The sequence below is a fragment of the Rhinolophus hipposideros genome (assembly GCF_964194185.1).
Source record: "Rhinolophus hipposideros genome assembly, chromosome: 14".
Taxonomy (NCBI): domain Eukaryota; kingdom Metazoa; phylum Chordata; class Mammalia; order Chiroptera; family Rhinolophidae; genus Rhinolophus; species Rhinolophus hipposideros.
This window is the reverse complement of record NC_138060.1, coordinates 45,170,346-45,190,405: the sequence shown is the minus strand read 5'-3', so window position 1 is coordinate 45,190,405 and position 20,060 is coordinate 45,170,346. Positions and strand designations below refer to the sequence as shown.

At 42.3% G+C, this 20,060-nt stretch overlaps 2 protein-coding genes across 5 annotated transcripts in view; one reads left to right on the top strand and one right to left on the bottom strand.

Moving 5' to 3' along the window:
• Positions 1–9,106: 9,106 nt before the first annotated feature.
• Positions 9,107–19,658, bottom strand: OXSM (3-oxoacyl-ACP synthase, mitochondrial). Its single transcript, XM_081072967.1, has 4 exons — positions 19,422–19,658; positions 12,978–13,349; positions 11,311–12,420; positions 9,107–9,608 (listed from the first exon to the last, which is right to left on the bottom strand). Exons 3-4 carry the CDS (start codon positions 12,282–12,284, stop codon positions 9,206–9,208), a joined length of 1,377 nt encoding a protein of 458 aa, XP_080929093.1. The 5' UTR covers positions 12,285–12,420; positions 12,978–13,349; positions 19,422–19,658; the 3' UTR covers positions 9,107–9,205.
• The window catches only part of NGLY1 (N-glycanase 1), a 52,993-nt gene continuing 51,881 nt past the window's right edge, over positions 18,949–20,060 (top strand). The window contains exon 1 of one of the 4 annotated variants that reach the window (XM_081072963.1): positions 18,949–19,442. In XM_081072963.1, coding sequence (XP_080929089.1) covers positions 19,312–19,442 — 131 coding nt within the window. In that variant the 5' untranslated portion in view covers positions 18,949–19,311. The remainder of the gene's footprint in view (positions 19,443–20,060) is intronic. The other 3 variants (XM_081072965.1, XM_081072966.1, XM_081072964.1) reach the window with 3 other exon arrangements.

The window sequence follows — 20,060 nt, the reverse complement described above, 5'->3', positions numbered from 1 at the left end:
GCCTCATTCCTTCTCGCAACTCAGAAAAGATTTAGCACAACTCAGATTTAGCAAATTAGAAAAGATCCTCCCTATAGGATCTCCCACGGCAGGAAGCCTCAATCCTTGTTCTTTTGGCAAGTGGTATATTCATGAGGTTAAGAGTCAGGAGACACACTTCAGCTCCCAGTTCTGTTACTGTTTGTGTACCTTTGGACAGCTTTTTAACTTCACTAAACTTCAAATTCCTTATCCATAAAATGAGGCAATAGTATTATTTAAATTATAGTTGTTGCAAGGACTGAATGATAAGAAATTAAGAAAGGTACTGGAAACAATGCCTGGCATATAAGTACTATATACACATTAACCATTGTTATTATGATTATTGTTATTATTCCAGTACTAATTCAGTTTTTCCAATCTCATACTGCAAAATTTCTGCATATTCCACTGACACAGAAAATTAGCCGGGTAAACATTTCAGAGGATGTGCTTCCTTGAAGAGTTAGAGCAGTTGCCAAACTGCAGCCCATTGGCCAGATCTGCCCCTCCCTTCCTGTGGCCAAATCCTGCCACACCCATTGGCCTACATACCGCCTATGGCTGCCTTTCCACTACAAGGGCAGAGTTAAAAAGTTTCAGCTGAGACCTTCTGGCCCACAAAGCCAAAAATATTTACTATCCAGCCCTTATGAACTAAGAAAAAAAATGACTGAATCCTGAGTCAAAAGCATTATTGTTCAAGACAATGTATTTTTTCTCTTTTAATTCAAGACACATTACTTACAAGCAATTCTAAACAAACTACCAAGATAATCATGACTTTTTGTCCTTAGTCCCGAAGATCAAAGCTGAGTCTCAAGTAACAAGACAGAGAAAAAGCATTACAGCCCCCACTAACTATGCTATGAGTTCCATCCCCTTTACTTACTCTTGATGGTAGTAACAACTTTCGTAGTTTTCTAGGACCATGGATGGACTGCTCTCCCTTGTCGTCTTCCTGAGAGATATTTTCAGCCACTGTTGGGATTAAAATTTTTCTGTTTTTGTTTGACGTATGTGTTTGTGTGTGTATACACCTGTGTGTGCCACACACTTTACTGGGTTCTCCAAGTACAATTTTTGTTCTCAAGAATGGTAAGATTTCTTTTCCCATGACTTATATTCTAACACAGAGATAAAGCAAAAAGAAAGCCCAGGAAAAAATATTTTTAAAGGGAGATAATATCTGGTAGTAATACAAGATATGAAGAAGCAAAACAGCGCTCTGTGCTGGAGAGAGATTAGGAGGAAGAGAGGGGGCTACTTTAGATTGAGTGGCTAGGAAAGGCCTCTCCCAAGGGGACACATTGGTGCTGAAACCTGAATAATAATAAGAAGCCAATTGACACATACATGAAAAAAATAGGACAAGACAAGTGCAAAGATGAGCTTGGCAGAAGGCAGAAATGAGCTTGGTGTATATAAGGAAGAGAAAGAACCCTAGTGTGACTTAAATGCCAGCAGTCTCAGGTGAGATTGGAGAGGGGCATCAGGGTCAGATCACGCAGGGACTCACGAGCCTTGATAAGGAATTTGAATTTCATACTATGTCAAATGAAAAGCCATTGGAGGCTTTTCAGCAGGGAAATGACATGATCTGTCAGCAAAAAAATCAATTTAGCAGCTAGGACAAGAACGAACAGTGTTTGGGAAATATTGAAGACTGGAAGCAGGAAGACAAAAAGTTAGCTCTTGTGGTAGTTCAGGGGAGAGATGACAATAGCAATGGAGGTGAAAATCAGCAAGCATTCAGGGTATATTCTGGAGCTATAATCAGCTGGAATTGCTAAAGGATTGGATGTGGGAAAGAGAAGGGAGAAATTAAGGATGACTCTCACTTGTCCTGTGGTCCAAGAGACCAGTTAGTCGGTGGACCAACTTTCTGAGAGTCACCCATTTGTTCATTCAACAATGTTTATTGAGGGCCTACTTTTTGTCAGGTACCGTTTGAGGCACAAGGTACTATAGCAATGAAATAAGCATCAAAAATCCCTACTCTTGTGGAATTTATATTCTAGGAGGGGATAGAGAATATAGAAGATTAAGGGAGAAGAAAGAATTTGGGGAGAAAGATGGAGGCAATCATTGACCACACCCTGCTGATTCTGTCTCCTAAGTATTTCTTGCAATAGTTCAAGTTGAAATAACTGGCAGATGCAATAGCCACATTCAGGGTGTTAAATTAATTCAACAAGGAGGCCGTTAGACTGAGGTGCCACTAATGCCATGGAGCCTATGTAAGCAAGGCAAAAGCCTGTAAATGCTTCAAGATTAAATTGAAACCTAATTACAACCAATCACAAACAGCCAAGTAGGCTTTAAGCTATAGCCAATCAATCATTTTCTTGCTTTGCTTCCATCTTTTCTCTATAAAAGTCTTTCCCCAAGCTCCTGTCAGTGGGGAGCTCCTAACCACTTCTGGATTGGGGCTGGCTGATTCAAAACAACAAATGCTCAAATAAACTCTTAAAACTCTTAGTATGTCTCAACTTACCTTTTACAAGGAGTAGACTTCAAAGACATTGGGGGGGGGAATCTTTCCAATGGGCAGAGCTACAAACAATACACCTGGTCATCCACTTTGTACCGAAGAGGTAGCCCAAGAAGTGAGAACATATAGATTCCTGACAGTGGTCAAAGGGCTGGCCTTCAGCCAGGAATCTGAAAAGAAAGACTGGAAGATCAGAGATGAGAATATCTGGAGTAAAGGCATACAGATGGAAATACAGACACTGCATGAAGGGTAAAGACTTTCATGTCAAACACTTATACCTACCAAAAACCTCCACCACTGTAGAGGGATGGAACCACAAGTAGACAAATGAGTCTAACTGATATTAGCCAGTCTTTGTCATTGGCCTTCCCAGATCTTGCATGAAAGGCACACAATGGCAGAAATGGAAGCTGCCTATGGGCCCAACAACATGACTCCCACTTACTAAGATGGAGCTAGCTACTGCTGCCTCCCATCTAGTTATTGCTGCCTCTGAACATCCAACTTAGCTCAAAAAGTATCTGTGGTACATCATCATAGGTATAGATGTCTATGTCAGGTGTGAGTTTGCCTTTCCTGCCCACAGAGCCTCAGCCAGCACCACTCTCTGCAGGCTTATAGAATACCTAATCTACAGGCACAGAATCCCTTAAAACACCACATCTTGGTGTTGGCTCGCAAACTCAGGAGCCTCCTGGGAGAAATATGAACCTGGCTCCCATACACGGAGGGCAAGGAGAGATCCAAGAAAGAGGCAGACCACTCCAGATTGGTAGGTAGCAGGTTTAACAGGTAAGGGAACTTACTTAGGAGGCTTGTCTCCAATGGCTGCTGGAAGAGTAGATCTCCGCACTGCCCGCCAGAATCTTAGAAGTTTATATAGAAGCCTTAATGGGGTTCAGTACCATATACTGTCCAGATGGTCTCCACTGCACCTCACTCTCTCAAGGCTGCATCCTTGAAGAAAGGCTCCCACTGTGGGAATAGTAGGCAGAGTGTACATTCCAAGGACAGGGGAAGGGGTGATTCCCATTGCCTGGATGGAGCTCTGGGGTCAATTGGTGGACACGTTCTCTCAATAACATCCTCCAACACTCCATCCCTCCTGTTGGGCCCTTTGCAGTGTGCTGAGCAGCCAGCGAGGGGTTTCATTAACATGAATGTGGCTTGTTTGGCAGCTATCTGGGTGCACTCGAGGCAGATACCACAGCAATAATACAGGCACTTGCAAACACAGATTAAGAATTGTTAACAAGTAACAATTTTTTCCACCAAGAACCCCATGATCCAAATCGCTGATTTATTAAGTACCCTGTGTTGTGAATCAGATCACTTAGGGCATTCGTGTCCTCATGTGATTTAATAAAGATGACACATTATCAGACTCATCGGGTATGAACATGCATTGTTTGGATAATGCACAGGTGCCTCGTTGCAAGACACTAAGAATGTCCAAGGCCATTTTGGAGGACTTTTCCCATTAGACACATTTCAATGTTCAGTAAGGACAGGCTTTGTTGGCTATTCTTTAAAGGCTACTGGGTGAATATAGTAAGGGCTTCTATGGATGCTATGTCCTCCAGACCAATGGAGGGAAGAAAGACAGTGGCCAAATGATTGTACCAATAGAAAACAGCACGTACCCATCTGGTCTTGAGGACAGGGAAGTTGGCAGCTTTAGGAACTTGACCTGGTTGTACATACCATACATGTTGGCATGAGCACTGTGAGGAGATGGACTGGACACAGGATATGTCAAACCAGGACCCCCACTTTCTCCCCTCTTTCAGTGGCACATGTTCCATTCCAGGTAAAGTACATTTCAACAGGTCCAGTTTGCAGCAGGACAATGAATCCCAGAGGAGACTGAGTGGTTTCCCCTCACCCAGGGGTACAAAGTTACTCACCCATCCTGGTAGGACATCCCATTGCAAATTCCGACACAGCCTTTCCCAGGCGTGATGGAGCTTGTTCTCAGTAGCATAGCACATTGATCTGTGGTAAGATTTGGGGCAATGGCTGTCTCCTGGGACTTTCATATTTTTACGGTGTTAGCTCTAGTCTGGCATATGGGTCAACAGGCCTTACTGGTTGACCAAATGTATTAAAACTTGGAATAGTATTTAAGTCCACCCAGCCACGGTGGTTTTAACCTGTTAGTAATTTAATTTGCTGCTTGTGAGTTATAGAGAAGATGAAACCTCCATTCAATGTCACGTTCTGTTGTCCAGTCTTTCACATTACATCCTTTAAAATGTGACCCCCAATCACTGTCTATTTGACAAGGATGTCCCCTAATAGTGGCAGCCTGGTTGAGTTAGGACAGATGCAGCATCTGCACAAAGTCACACTTGGAACCCTCAGACGGAGAGGGCCAATATTATCAATGTACCAATTACTCACGAGTTGGGCACTCCAGTGGATGGCCCCAGACTCCACTGGCAGTTGCCTTGGGTGTTGTTTATACCACACAGACATGCTGTTACTGCATTAACCATAAGTCACTATATTTCAAGGGCAATCTGCTATCCTTGGCAATACTCACCCCACCCAGGCACCCAGTGATCACCAGCCAAATTGTTCTGAGTTCAGCCCAATGGCTGCTGCAGTTCATCCCTGTTACAAGAACAGATTTTTATTGAACTTATGCAAATAACGATACCACCATGAAAATAAAAATACTAAGAGTTTCTGAATCCTGGAGAGATCAGGTAGGGAGAAAAAGATAAGTGTCTCCTCTTTGTTCACAAAGGAATATATTAGCAAATTGTTGATTAAGAGAAAAGACAAAAAGGTTTTCTTAAATCCAGCATTCCTTTGCTTCCTGATTCCAGTGCTCTATGACACAGCAGCAGCTGTTTTCTGAAAAGGGCATGGTCTGGTTACCTAGGGCTGACTCTCAGAAATGACAGTTTAGTCACACCACCAGGAAGCCACCAAGGCCTACCAAGACAATAGCTGAGGGTGAGGAGAATTCAGAATGAAAAGTGGGCGAGGAAGAGTACCAACCAGTATGAACCTGAAAACAACCGCAGCACCGGGGGCTACTGTTTGTCTAACTAACTGTCCTCATGTAAGTTTTCCCTCAGAGGGGCCCACAGGAACCATGGAGGAGCTGTCCCTGAACTTGCTCGTTGAAACAGATCTCTGTGGTGCAAGGGGTGAACTATAGTGACCATGAAAAGTGCACAACTCAGATCCCCTGCTGTGTGCAGGCAGCTCCCAGCCAATGACCAACCACAGTCCAGGCACTAATGCAGGCCCAGTCCTGAGAGCTGCGGAACTCCTTGAATGAGAGATTTCAGATCAAGAACTCATCAATGCCTGGACAACTTTCTTAGGATGGCACTTCAGTCTGAGACCCTTCTATCCAATCCTGTTTCATTTCTGTTCCCTCTCCTTACAGGTGTCAGATTTTTTATCACAGTCTAAAGGCACTGCCTTCTCCCACTCCTTCTTCCATTATCCTTCACAGGCCTTTCACCCAGTACATTTCTTGCACAGAAAATGCTGTCTTGCTGTCTGCTTCTCAGAGGACCTGAATTAACATAAAAGCTAACTGCTGTTACTTTTATTACCTAAAGTTCTCTACTTTTTTTCCTTAAATGTGAATCCCCCCAGGGGATAATTGGGTCCAAAAATAGTCACATACTCTTGGTACTAGAAAATCATTTTCCTATTTCTAGCAGTTTTTTTAGTATTCTCAATAACGTGTGTGTGTGTATATATACATGATATTGATTAAAGAATTTCTTAAGTCAGCAATAAGAGGAATGAATTACTGACATACTCGATGATACGGATAAACTCAAAAACATTGAGTGAAAGAAGCAAGGCACCAAACAGTATATTCTGTATGACTCCATTTATATAAAATTTTAGAAAAGGCAAATCTTATCTGTAGTGACAGAAAGCTCTTCAATGATTGCCTGGAGCTGGGGAGACTGACTGCAAAGAGGCCCAAGGTACACTTTTATCAAAACTCATTTAACTGTATATTTAAAATGGGTGTATTTTATTGTATGTAAATTATGCTGTGGTAAAGTTTATTTAAAAAAAAAAAACAAGAAATCAAACATGATTTTCAACTTTGGAAGAACCTTGGGTCAAAATATCCTGCATTATCCAGGCCTCCATCTGTTCTTACCTGGATGTTTGCAATACCCTTCTGACTGGATTCCCTTATAGGAATCAAGCTTCTCTCGAACCTGTTCTTCACTCTGCAGCCAGAGCAATGTTTCTAAAAGAAAATGTGATTATGTTACTCCCAATAACTCCTATTCCTCTTCACGTATATCAGTCAGGGTTCAATTAGAGAAACAGAACCACGCAGATAGGTATAGATTTAAATATAGATATATACAGATATACACTTAGTATAGGCACGTGACCTTACTCAATCACAAGAACCGGTTACATGCGCCCTGTAAAGCTGTTATATCAACCTATTATCTTCCGATGGAGTTTGAAGTCCTCAAGGCAGGCAGTTGGAAAGATGGCTATAAAGTTCCACCAGCAAGCTGGAACACACAATCACATATATAAACTGGTACCTGTCCATTTTTGCTGCCTCTGATCTTAGAGGTATGGGGCAGAAGCTGGGGCCCTTTATCATCATGGAGCCCAACACATACCTGGCCCAGGAGTCAGGGAAGCTGAAGGAAGATCAGGGGAAGATGAAACAGTTGCAAGCTCAACCACCACCTCACATCAAGGTGACCCCTGAAGCCACATGTATGAGCTACAAAATGGCTACTGCTTCACTTCCACCCTCCAAATCGCCCACAAGAATCTCTAACAGCCAACCCTAACCAAAATATACAGAAAAGATAACTCTGGGAAATGCAGTTCAGCCTCGCCAAGTTGACCCATTACAAAACCATCATATAACATCCCTCACCTTCAATGACTTCCCATTAATTACTCATAGGGCCTTAAACAATACTTCTAAGATTCTATGTGACCCGACTTCCACCAGATTTTCTGATTGTATCTCGTACTTCCCCAATCTCAGGCTATTTGTCTCTGTTTAGTATAAATGTTCTAACTTCTCTAACCTTTCCACACTGCATTCCTCCTGGCTGGAATACTCTTTCTTCCTTCCCTTTCTTCCCCCTCAACCTGGCTGAGACCTATTCACCATTATGGCCTCAGCTTCTTTCAGAAAACCTCCCCGACACATCACTTGATGGTTGGTGGCCAGTACAAAACCAGGTCCAGGGTTATCATCCAACCAATTTCAGTTGAAGAAATCAATGTGTGCCAATAAGAATTAAAACTGACAGATGAATGAACATGGCTGGCGTCTTAGGTATATAAAGGATAAAGGTCAGTGGGTAGGCAATATATTCAGCCTATTAAAATGCAGGGAACTTTGCAGATATACACTCATCCCACTTTAACCACTTATTCACTCTATCACTTTGATATATAACCCCCCACTGCAACATAAAACTCCTTAGTTTGAGTCCCCCAGAAATCAGACCTTAAGACAGGGTGATTTTTGGAGCTCATTCCTGGAAGCAGGATTAAAATCAGGGCAGAAAGACGGGGAAGGAAATAAAGCAAGTAATGTGTTATTGAGCTGGTTAACGCTGTGAGCACTGAAGTTTTATCTGACTGAAAACAGGGCCTCTAAGAACTGCACAGAACCTTGGATATCCCTCAGAAAGGAGACTGTGGCACTTATCTCCTAATTCTCATCCCTCAGAGGTTGAGTGTTGCCACTGGGGAACTTATCCTACTCCTACTCCCAACTCTTCCAGCCAATGGAGATGAATCTCATTGGCTTTAAAGTAGAGACACCACCAGCACTTGTGGCAGAACGTTGGAAGCAAACACAAAAACTACCTACTATAGCAACAATAAAGTTACAGGTGGGCTGAGATGATGTGGCTTGAACCACCAAGTTCTTTTCTACTTCCCAAGGACCCTCACCGCCATTAATCACTAGGTACCGCCATTAATACAAGAATAAAAAATGCCAAACCTATTGCACTATTGCACTTCCTTCTTTCAGAGAACTGATGGCTTGGGAGTTTATTTTACTGAATCTCAGTAGAGGTAATATGAATAGAAGAGAGCTAGATGCATAGGGATAAATAGATCATTGTTGGCTGATTGCTTTACTCAAAGAACCTTGATCTATGATGCAAACTTCCAGTTATGTTTGTATTCTTTTCCTACATATTGTACGGGAATGGTGTGCCTGGAGTTGTACAATACAGCAACCCTACTTAGCAGAGCAGCTACTCACTAAATGTTTGTGAAAGAGACAAGAGCAGGTGAAGTGTCACAAAGAGTTGTTTGAGATAAGAGTATTAGAATAACATAGATCAGTGATTCTCACATGGGGGCTACTTTGCCCCCCAGGAAACATTTGGCACTGTCTAGAAACAATTTTGGTTGTTACAGCTGGGGAGGGGGTGCTACTGGAATCTAGTGGATAGCAAGGAAGATGCTGTGAAGAATCCTACAATGTAAAGGACAGCTCCCCTTTCCCCAACAAATACTTATCCTGCCCAAAATATTAGTAGTGCCAAGGTTGAGAAACCCTGATAATCCATAGATAAAGGAAAGCTGGGTATTGACATATAAATAAATGCATTTATAGAAACACAGGCTTTCTTCACTTAACTGTTTTTTATAACATTAAAAAAATCAATGTTTAATTACAAATTATTTGTCCTACATGCCAGCAATACAAAGTGTTGCATTAGTACCGCCAAAACCAAAGGAATTGGTGAGTCCAATACATCTTTTCTCAGTTTTCCATTCCTGTGCCTTTAGTGGAACATAATTGAGATCAAACTCTGGTTCTGTACAATCCAGGTTTAAAGTAGGTGGTAGTTTTCGATCATAACAAGCCAGAGCAGTAAACGCTGCTTCAACTGCCCCAGCAGCTCCCAGCAGATGTCCCGTGGCTCCCTTAGTTGAGGAAATGGCAAGGGCATGTGCGTGGTCTTTGAAAAGGTATTTGATAGCTTTGTTTTCAGCAGCATCTCCCAACGGTGTGGAAGTAGCATGTGCGTTGACATAGGATATCTCTTCGGGCTGTATATTTGCATCTTTGACAGCAGCAGCCATACATCTAATGAAATAACAAAAGAAGTGTATCACAACTAAGTTTAATTTTAACATCAGATTCATTACCCGTATGGCTCAGGTGAAAGAAATATCCAAGTACACTGGATGAAAAGAATCCTTTGCTCTAAGAACAGAACCCCATCTTGGAGTACTATGTGAGTTAGAATGCCATCTATATGAAAACACTGTCACCCCTAGCACCTTGGACTGATTCATCACCAACAGATAAACATACAAGCCTATGGATTTTATAATTTCTAACAAAATATATTTCTATTTATCTGAAATGACTTTTTCTCTTGGGGGAAAAAAATACACTGATTCAAGCCTAAAATGATTTTTCTTCTAGGAATTTACCTGTGTGCATGTGCGCGCGTGTGTGTAGATTTAAAATGTGGAGAAAAAATTTATAACCATGTTTTAATTTTTTCTCTCATTTAAATGTAAAACTTGGCATATTTCCCAATAATCTAAAAATGTCTGTATCATTACTTTGATGCTTCAAATAACCTTTTAAAATCCTCTTTATTTAGGCTGTAAGAATTCTAAACAAAATACAAAGCCAGCTAAGAAACAAACAAATCCAAAAATAAAACATTTTTCCAGAACAACTTTGGAAAAGCTCATGGATGTCAACACCTTTTTTAGTTCCTAATCTTTGAGCTGTATATATTTCCTTAAGAGGCAGCTCAGAATATAATTTGTAATGTGCTGAAAGGTTTCATCTAAACATAACTAGTTCTTCATCTAGCTGGCCACTTCACATTTCTAGCTCTACTAGAAATCTCTGCTTATTAAAACTCAAGAGTATAATTCAGGGGTTGGCAAACTATGGCCCTGGCCAGATGCCTATTTTTGTAAATAGTTTCACTGAAACATGCCCATTCATTTATGTATTGTCTGTGGCTGTTTCTACAAGGCAGAGTGGAGTAGTTGTGGCAGAGACCCTATGGCCCACAAAGCCAAAAATATTTACTATTTGTCCCTTTACAGAAAGTGTTTGCCAACCCCTGGCTAATTTAACTGGTTACAACATAACATGATCTAAGCAGGCTAACCTATTAGTTCACAGAATGACAGGGAATTTTTGTGTTGTTGTGTGTGTGTGTTTTTTTTTTTTTAACTTAACTATCTCTTCTACAATAGCAACTTGCTTTTCAAAGTGCGGTCCTCAGATCGGCAGCATTAGTATCACTTGGGAGTTTGTCAGAAATGCATAATCTCAAGAACTACCCTACACCTAGAGTCAGACTTTGCATTTTAATAAGCTCTCTAGGGGTGATCACAGGTTGGGAAGTACTGATTTAATAACAGAACCCTGTTGAAATCAAGCAGAGACCAGACACATCTAGAAGAAAGGATTGACTTTACTTTCCAAGGGAGCTGAAGGGCAACGAGGAGGATGGTGGGAGAGAGCACTCTGACAGTTGTTAAGCACAATTGCAGGTATAAAAGGTTGGCAAAGAAACACGTGGCCTTCTTCACAACTTCCTTGGACTTAACTAAAATTGTCTTTGTAAGGATGTTCAAATGCTTCCAGATATTTCAAACACGTTAAAGCAAAGAATTCAAAAGCACTGTTTAGTCTAAAGTGGAAAAACAATAGATACCATACACCATGGCCAGATACTACAATCTCCCCTAATTTGAAATTCCAGTAAAATCTCTTATTTGAAGAAATATTTTGAACGAAACACAGCTTTTACCTTAAGGCACCTTCTCCTTCAGGATCGGGGGCAGTTATATGGCCAGCATCACCTGAGAGTCCATAGCCCAAAACTTCTGCATAGATCCGGGCCCCTCTTTGAACAGCATGTTCGTGTTCTTCCAGCACCAGCACAGCTGCACCTTCTCCCATTACAAAACCATCTCTTTTGGGATGAAATGGTCGACATGCCAACTTAGGATCAGAGTTTGTGCTCAGAGCACGGGCTCTGGAAAATCCAGCAAGAGATAAAGGGCTAATACAAGAATCTGTACCTCCAGCCACCATTACATCAGCATCACCGTGGGCTATAAATCTAAATGAGTCTCCCACAGCATGTGCTCCCGTGGTACAAGCTGTAGATACGGCGTGATTGGGGCCTCGGAGTTTATATCGAATGCTCACCTGGCCTGCTGCCATATTGATCAGAATCTTAGGGACAAAGAAAGGGCTGACTTTATTGTAACCTTTTGTCTGAAACATCAGAGCAGTTTCAGAAACAACTTCAAGAGGAACCATTCCCATGCCAATTGCAACACCAGTAGCCGCTTGATCAGCTTTCGACTGAGGATGCCAGCCAGAATCTTTCATGGCTAACTCTGCAGCCCCGATAGCCATAATGGTGGGAGAAGACATGGACTTGATATCTGATTTGGACACAAAGTTTAGCTCATTGAACTGACCTTCTTCACAACCTCTTGGCACGTAAGCAGCAACACTGCAAGGGATACTCTTGTACTCGTCACCAACCACTGAAACAATCCCACTGTCTCCTCGGATCAGACGATCCCAGACCAGTTGTGTTCCAACACCCAGAGGAGTCACTAAGCCAATGCCTGTGATGACAACCCGCCTACGCAATCTGGATGTTGACACCGTTCCAAAAAGTCTTTTACTTATTAATTGCTGGTATAATCTTGAACATAGATGAGGGTTTGTGATTTTTACGGTATTTTGCAAGCAGTTTGAAAACATGGCTGAGATTGTGATGAGCAGAAACACACTCCCGTAACAGACCACAACAGGCGCTGGAGGTACTCACTGTTGTTTAAATACCTTAAAGGCCTAAGAAACAATAGCCCGAGATGTTCTTTCAGGTGCTTGGTGTGAGCTGTTAATGAGCACAGGGAAAACAATGTTACATCGTTTTAAGTTGTACTTATCAGACCACCTGTTGGGACTTATCTCCCTTTTGTAAGTACCCTCGGACGTTCCAAGACAGAGAGGTGAAATGACGATTCCTTCAATTCACCAGAACACAATACAATGAAGAAAATAAAGGCACTGTGAGCCTTATATGGGCTGCAGGAAGCATCCTTTTTCAGAATTACCAAGGCTTTATTCTAAATAGTATTTCTGGTGGCAGTGGCACAAAATACGTTCCCGGGCCTATTCTTTGAAGGACGAGAAACTGGACTTTATTGATACTCAACACGCGGAGATAATGGGGGTTTCAGGGATCACGAAGGCCAGGGGCGGGGAGTAAGGGGTGTGGCCAATCCCCGCACCGCCTGTCAATCACCACCACACACACACACACACAGGAAGAAAGTATGGCGAGAGGAAAAGAAACCAAGCCCTGGTCATCAGACTTCCCTCTCCCTGGCTGACCCCGACCCGAATTGGCGGTGGAGGGTTGGAAGAACACGAGCCGCCAGCAGCCGATACCTGCAGCAGACCTCTGGCCGGCCACTCACACGGCGGTCGTCCTCGGCGACCACGCTAGCTTGCGCACGCGCACGCGAGCACGCACGCCCGTACATGCGCACGCAGATACACGCATTACGTCGGAGCCGGCTTCCCCCCGTAGTCTTTCTTTCGCGTCACCTTGGCGGAGGTCAGGCAGTGGGAGGCGGCCGGGATCCGGGGAGTGCTTCCAGGGTGTCTCTCGTAAGCTCAGTGAGTCTCAGATAATCAGGAATAAATAACGCGATGAGACAGCATTTTTGTCCATCAGAACGGGAAGTGTTTTGTATAATGACAAGGCTCACGTGTACCGCTGCTGTGGAGGAAGGAACACCATCGTATTCTACTGGAATCCTAGAAAAGAATTCATGCAGTTACTGTAGCGTCTGAGTTACTACGGTTCCTCCCACAGTTATTTGTAATATTTAATGGAACTCAGCAAAATGCCCAATACCAAGAAATTTGTTGTGTACTTTGTAGGTATTTGTAAATGTGCATCCATTTAAAATAACTTCATAAATGAGTATTGATTAATGTGGGAAGATGTTGAAACTATTATTTGGAGATAACAGGATACAAAAAAACTATATCCATTTTTTTACATTTTTTTTTTAAGGTCTGCAAGACCTTAAAAATTGGGATGTGATTACCCCCTTTATATTTGCTTAGCCTTATTGACTATTTTCTACAATAAATAATGTTTTTGTAATAATACAGTTACTTTTTAGAAACTGTTGCTAGATCTGGAGCAGTGCTCAAGATACAACACCCAGTGTCTGACAAGAAAGGAGACAACAGGAAAAGATGTAGACATTTATTTCTAAGTGAAAAATTCAGTAATTATATTTGCTCAGAGGTGGCTGAGAATCTATGAAGGGAAAATACAGCATGGAAATTAAAAAAGAAAATCAAGAAATCGGCAAGGTGGTATTTAGATGACCATCTATGTGGCTCACATGCCGTCCCAGGTGTGAGCTTTGTATCCTTTTTTCTTCTTCAGATTCTTCTATATAATCTGCATCTGAACCTCTTAGCCATTTTCTTTCTGGGCAGTGTCTCTTGAAGTGACTGTTTCTGCATAGAGTGCTCTGTGTTCTTTTCCAGCTCTAGGGAAGCATTTGGGCCAAGCTTAGCTTTTCCGGGTTAGTACTAGATTTAAATGAGTTTGTAAATATACTTTGTCTAAAATAGTTCAGTGAAGCCCAGTATGACCTTGAATCATCCTTGATTCAAGGCCTATTCAGTCACTTCTTAGTGTGACCTACATTTAATGACTGGAGTTTAAGAGGAATTAAACACGTGGTTATAAAATAAGTAAAACTAGATGATGAGAAGTAACCCAAACTTGCTCTCTTTTCATTGTTAAATAACATTTTTAAATCATAGGTTGGAAAGACCTACAGTATTTTCTTTGAAGCCAAATTCATATGAAACGTAAGTTCTAATGTACTGTTTTATTTTTCTTTTGTAACATCACAAAATTATCTTGGATAAGAAGTGACAAATCAATTAAAATCTTGTCAAAAAGTAATACCACAAAAAGTCATTTTATTTTTATTTCTACCTCTGATCTCCTTTCGTTTGGAAAGGGGTGGGAAATTTTATGATGTTTCAATAGCTTTATATGATTTAATACCATATTCCTCACTACAACACCATGGTATTTTCTTTAATCAAAATCTTCAAAAGCACTCCACTTACCATAGCTTTCTTTTCAGATTTTGTAGGTTTTTAAATTTTTTGTATTCTGATTACAAATCATCTTTCCAGATAGAGCTCCCTTTCTTTATTAAATAGATTTTCACCCAGCAAAATTGATCTTCTCACTATCCCTAGTTTGACTTTTGCTTTTTTTTCATCTCTGTATCTTTGCTTGTGCTTTGTTTTCTTCAACATTCATTTTCCTCCTATTTTGTGCTAAAAGCTGGCATACAAAAATGAATAGGACATAGTTCTTGCTTTCAAGAAGTTCACAGTCTAGTAGAGAGACCCAGCCATGGAAATGTGCAAATACTGACAGTAACAGATGGTATCATAGAAGAAAATAATTATTATTATACAAAGGAAACAAGTAGGTCATCGCTACCTTCCAAAGTCAGGAAAGTCTTCAAAAAAGTGATTCTTGAGCTGCATCTTGAAAATGAGTAAATGTTCATCTAGTAATTGGGTGGGAGGGCATCCTGACAGGTGGAGTAGAACAAAGGCCTGGAGACATGGTATCTTCTACAAACTGCTAGTAGTTCAGTATGGCCAGTGTTAGATTTGAGGTGTGGTATGAAGCATGAGAGTAAACGGACCAATCACAAAAAGCCTTAGGTGTCATGCCAAAGATTTTGGATTGGGTGCTGCAGATCAGAGATGATAGCCTGGCAGTCCTGCTCTAATTTGGATGGCAACATTCTTATATTGAATCTAAATTCCTCTGGGAAAGATATGGTAAACTCATCCCCTTCACCAGAGTCTCTGCTATTCCTTTTGTCAAGAAGAAAGCCACTTCATACCTGTAAGTTACTTGCTTGGTTCCTGACACCATTTGACTTTCGAATGTGGGTGAGAGGTAGCCATAGGAAACTTTTTAACCAGAAGAATAACATGACCAGATGTGTGCTTTAAAAAGATCACTGTTACAGTAGTGTGCAAGGTGAATTCAAGAGATATGGAAATGGATATGGGAAGAGAGTTACAGCTGAACAAAAGATGATGAGGCCAACTAAGGTAATGGCAAGGAAGAGATAGCGATGTTGAGGCAACATTGCTAGGATGTTGTCCCTATTAAATGGGGAGGAGGGGGTTTCTCAATCTAGGAAGTCCTCACTTCCTTAATCTCCAAATTTAAAGATACTATTCAAATTCTTCCTCTTACATGAAATGGCAGCTCACAGTGAAATTTTCCTTCCTCTAAACCAGTTCTCAAGCTTTACTGTGCATCAAATTACCTGAAAGGCTTGCTGCTACATAGATTACTGGGCCTCACCTTTAGATGGGGCTTGAGAAGCTGTCTTCCTGACAGGTTCCGTGGTGGTGCTGCTGCTGCGGCTCTAAACACTGTATAAACTGATGACTTCCATGAAGCCGGGGCTGTGCTCCACTCCTTCACTGCTTCCTAGTGCCTACCACAGTGCTTGGCATTTAGTAGTCACTTCATAAATACTGGTGAATGAATGAATGATGAAATGAATGAATAAATACATACCCTCACATTGGCTCCTAGACATGCATCACTTTGTGCATTTCTTACTAAGTAACTTACTTTTTTGTTTCATTAAACAGCTATCTGTATGTAAGGTATTATCATTAGTTGTAGCTTTCCTACTAAATTAAAAGTCTTATGTCAATTATCTCTGCTTTGCACACAACAGGTGCTCAATAGTTGTCAGTTGATTATGTAAGGCAATCACAGTATAACGAATCACTACACTAATTACTGAAAGGCTTCTACCTATCTCCTTGCTGATGGTCTTTATTGAGGTCAGCATTTTCTTTTTTGACAAAACATCCTGGGGAAATTGTAATGGTTTAATTCTTTTTTTCTGCTGTATTTAAGAATTGTGCCATCATGTGTCAATTCTAAAGATGATGTGATTAATAAAGCTTGAATCCTGGAAAAGAAAATCATTTTGGACAAAAAAATCAAGTAAAAGAATGGAAGTGCAAAGCTGATTTAATACTAGAACATTCTTTAGTTTGAAGCAATAGTGGGATAAAGAGATTAAGGGTAGCTTAATATTTTTAATTTTAGTTGTAAAGGAAACTGAAAAATCAATATTTTCAACTTGACTTAAATGGAAGAAGCAGACGGGGAAAAGAGTAAGTCAAAGTCCCTTATAGTAATAAGTTCCCTTAATAGCTTTATAAATGGTGGTATCCAAGAGAGATTGTAGTTGCTCAAGAACTTTAATGGAAATATTGGTAAACAGTAATTTGGAAGGATTTAAATTCCAGGTGATTTAAAATAACATACTGAATTACCCTTGAAATAATCATATCTATGATTTTATGGACTGCACATTATTATCACAGTATGAACTCTCTGGCATTGGTTTTCATACTGTTAACATGTTCACCACAAAGATACTGGAAGGCCATTATCTCTGTCAAGTGGAAGTCTCAGCTAATAGCATTCTGTTCCTCCTACACACACACACACTTACCTACTTCACTTCTAGAGCACCACCGCTTTGGTGTTTTGCATATACTGGGTTTCCTCCTAAGATTTTATTTGCAAAAAAAAGTCTTCTGTTGCTTTAAAAAAATCATAAATACTATATAGTATATAATAACTTTATACAGTTATTATAAGGACAAATAAATGTGCTAATGGAAAAAAGAAACTCAAGGGGAATGTAATTTGTGATAGAAATGGCTAGTTATAACCCCAGTCCTACCTTCCATCATTTATAGAGGGGTGGGTGGTGCCTGTCCAGCCAGGGACTGACTACATTTCCCAGCCTCCCCTCCTTTTATCTAGATGGGGCTCCCTTTTTGCCAATGACATGGTAGAGAAAATGCTGTATGTCATTTCTGGGCCCATGCAGTTATGATGCAGGTATGCCTTTTCCCCAACCATTAATTAAATTCAGAAGTCTCTGAAGCTCTATTGCAGAAGTTAGGAAACTACAGGCCAAATCCAGCAGGCTACCTGTTTTTGTAAATAAAGTTTCATTGGAATATGGCCAAGCCCATACAGTTTTAAATAGTGTCTATGGAACTATATAACTGCAGAAGCAGAATTATTAATAAATAGTTGAAACAGAGACCTTATGGCTTCAAAACCTTAAACATTTACTACCTAGTCCTTTAAAGAAAATGTTTGTTGACCTCTATTCTCTAGGATGGAAAGAGCCTCAGTCCCTGGATCATTACATGGAGAAAAGCTGCCCAATGACTAATGACTCCTACATTATTAAGCCATTAAGTGAGCAAGACAGACATTTCTCTTGTGTTAAGTCACTGAAAATTTTAGTTACAGCAGTTAGCAGCATACTATGGGTTAAACACACTATTCTTGGAAGCTGTTCCAAAAACCTACATATTTATTAAAAGCTTCACAAATATCTGGCAGATGAATGGTAAGTGAAGTAGATGGCATAGCTCCGGGTCTTGCTCATAGATACTGGAAGAAAATTGCAAATTTTAAAAGCAAACAAGATAAAGCATCGAGAACAGTTTAAAAAGTTAGGCAAATATCTTTTAAAGGTCAAGAAAAATATTTGTTGAGGCTTGAAAAGCAATTTCTACAAAGAAGGAAGCTACTGGTACATTTTCAAGGGCATGGTAAGGACAGGATGGATTATAGAGGTCAGGATTCATCTTCTAAAAAGAATAAAGGTCACTGATCACATGATCTACCAGAAAAACAAAAAAAATAATACCCTTACTACTATTGGGATATTTTTATTGCCTTTCCTCCTCCCCGCTCCCTATTCTATTCCGTCTACTGGGTATGTGTTTTATGCTGGTCACAAGGTAAACTGAGTTCATAAAACACTACATTGTAACCTGCGATTGAAAAACACTTTTTTACGAGGGCATTATACTATTTAAGCTGGAATTTATGCGAGATTTTAAGGTGACAGATGTGATCTGAAGAGAAACCAGAGCATAAGAGATTTTAAATCATTCATCTAATTCTAAAAAGAATCCATGTACCAGAAACCCAGCGGAGTTTACAGCCACGCGGTTTTTGCCTTTTTTTTTTTTTAACGTTTGTTGTTCCTTCCTTCTGGGGTCTTTCATCACATCTATCCAGGAAGGCCTGACAATCTTCGAGGAGGAAGCTATGAGATTGTTTCATTTGGAGGAAAGGGGTGTTGGAAGGTACAGGGGTCTTCCCCACCTCCGTGGCTGGATCCATCGACGCGGGGAGGAAGCAGGTTTCCGCGGCCCGCCGGCCAGCACAGGCCCGCCCCGCAGGCCCCGCCCCCGCAGGCCCCGCCCCTCTTGGCGAAGCCCCGCCCCCAGGGCCAGCCCTCGCCCCTCCTGCCGCGAACGCCCCCCGCAGCCCTGGCTACGAGGTACCCCGCCGGTCCTCCAAGGCTTCCCAGCCCTTGAGCAAGCACCCCGCCCCTGGTGGTGGAAGCCCGCGGGGCCCTGACAGCCTGGTCACTGTCGCGCCCAGTCAAAACCCCTGACCCTCCGGACAGCCCCCAACCGGCCCAGCCAAGGCCCCTGCGTCCCGTTGCCCTCCCGGCCCATCCGCACTCCCGGCCGAGCCCGGGCCCCGCCGGGCCCGCCGCAGTGGCCGCCGCGCGCTGAGGCGCCTGCTCAGTGCGGGACGCGGCGCGCGAGGGGCGGTGACGGGCGCGGGCGCTCAAGCATGGCGGCCGCGGCGCTGGGCAGCTCTTCGGACTCCACGTCCCCTGCGGTGGCCGAGCTCTGCCAGAACACCCTAGAGACCTTTCTGGAAGCCTCCAAGCTGTTGCTCACCTACGCGGACAACATCCTCAGGTGCGGGGCTGCGCAGTCGGTGGGGGGCGGGCAGGGCGCGGCGCCTGTTCGGCCCGGGTTGGGGGCGCCCGGTGGGGCGCCGGAGGGTGGCGAGGTCAGGAGGTCTGGGGGCCTGGGCCCGGCTCCCGCTCCGTGTCGGGGCCCGAGGGCCCGGGCCCCCGAGACCCAGTCAGGCCCCACCCGCGCCCGACAAGAGGAAGTTGGCACTTGTGACTTGGCACCTGGAGCCGGGGAGCTCGGGGATGAACCCCCGGGGACAGGGGAGGCGAGGGACGTGGGAAGGCGTGTCCCCAAACGCTCGCCGCCGATCTGGTTAAATAACTGTCTGACGCGACGGGACGTAAACTGTCACTACCTTTCATCATCGCCGCACGGATTGTAGGAAACAGGGTGCCTGAAGTTTGCATCTGCTCATCAGAAGTGAGTCCCCGACAACATTCCCGACATTTTGAGAATATCCTGATACCTACTGAAGTGCTGGGCTGTTTACCTTTTTATGGTCTTTTTCTTCGCGTTTTGTTGATTGAAACATCATTAACCATTGCTTTAAAAGTGAACGTTTTCACATTAATATCTGGATTCTACTTTCAAAAGGATCATATAAAGTAGGAATCAGTG

Bases quoted from the DNA above. Each gene is read 5' to 3' on its own strand.
- OXSM (XM_081072967.1), bottom strand. From the start codon at position 12,284: ATGTTTTCAAACTGCTTGCAAAATACCGTAAAAATCACAAACCCTCAT. The intron at 9,609-11,310 runs GTAAAAGCTGTG...TTATTTCATTAG, and splicing joins GAAGGAGAAGGTGCCTTAAG to ATGTATGGCTGCTGCTGTCA.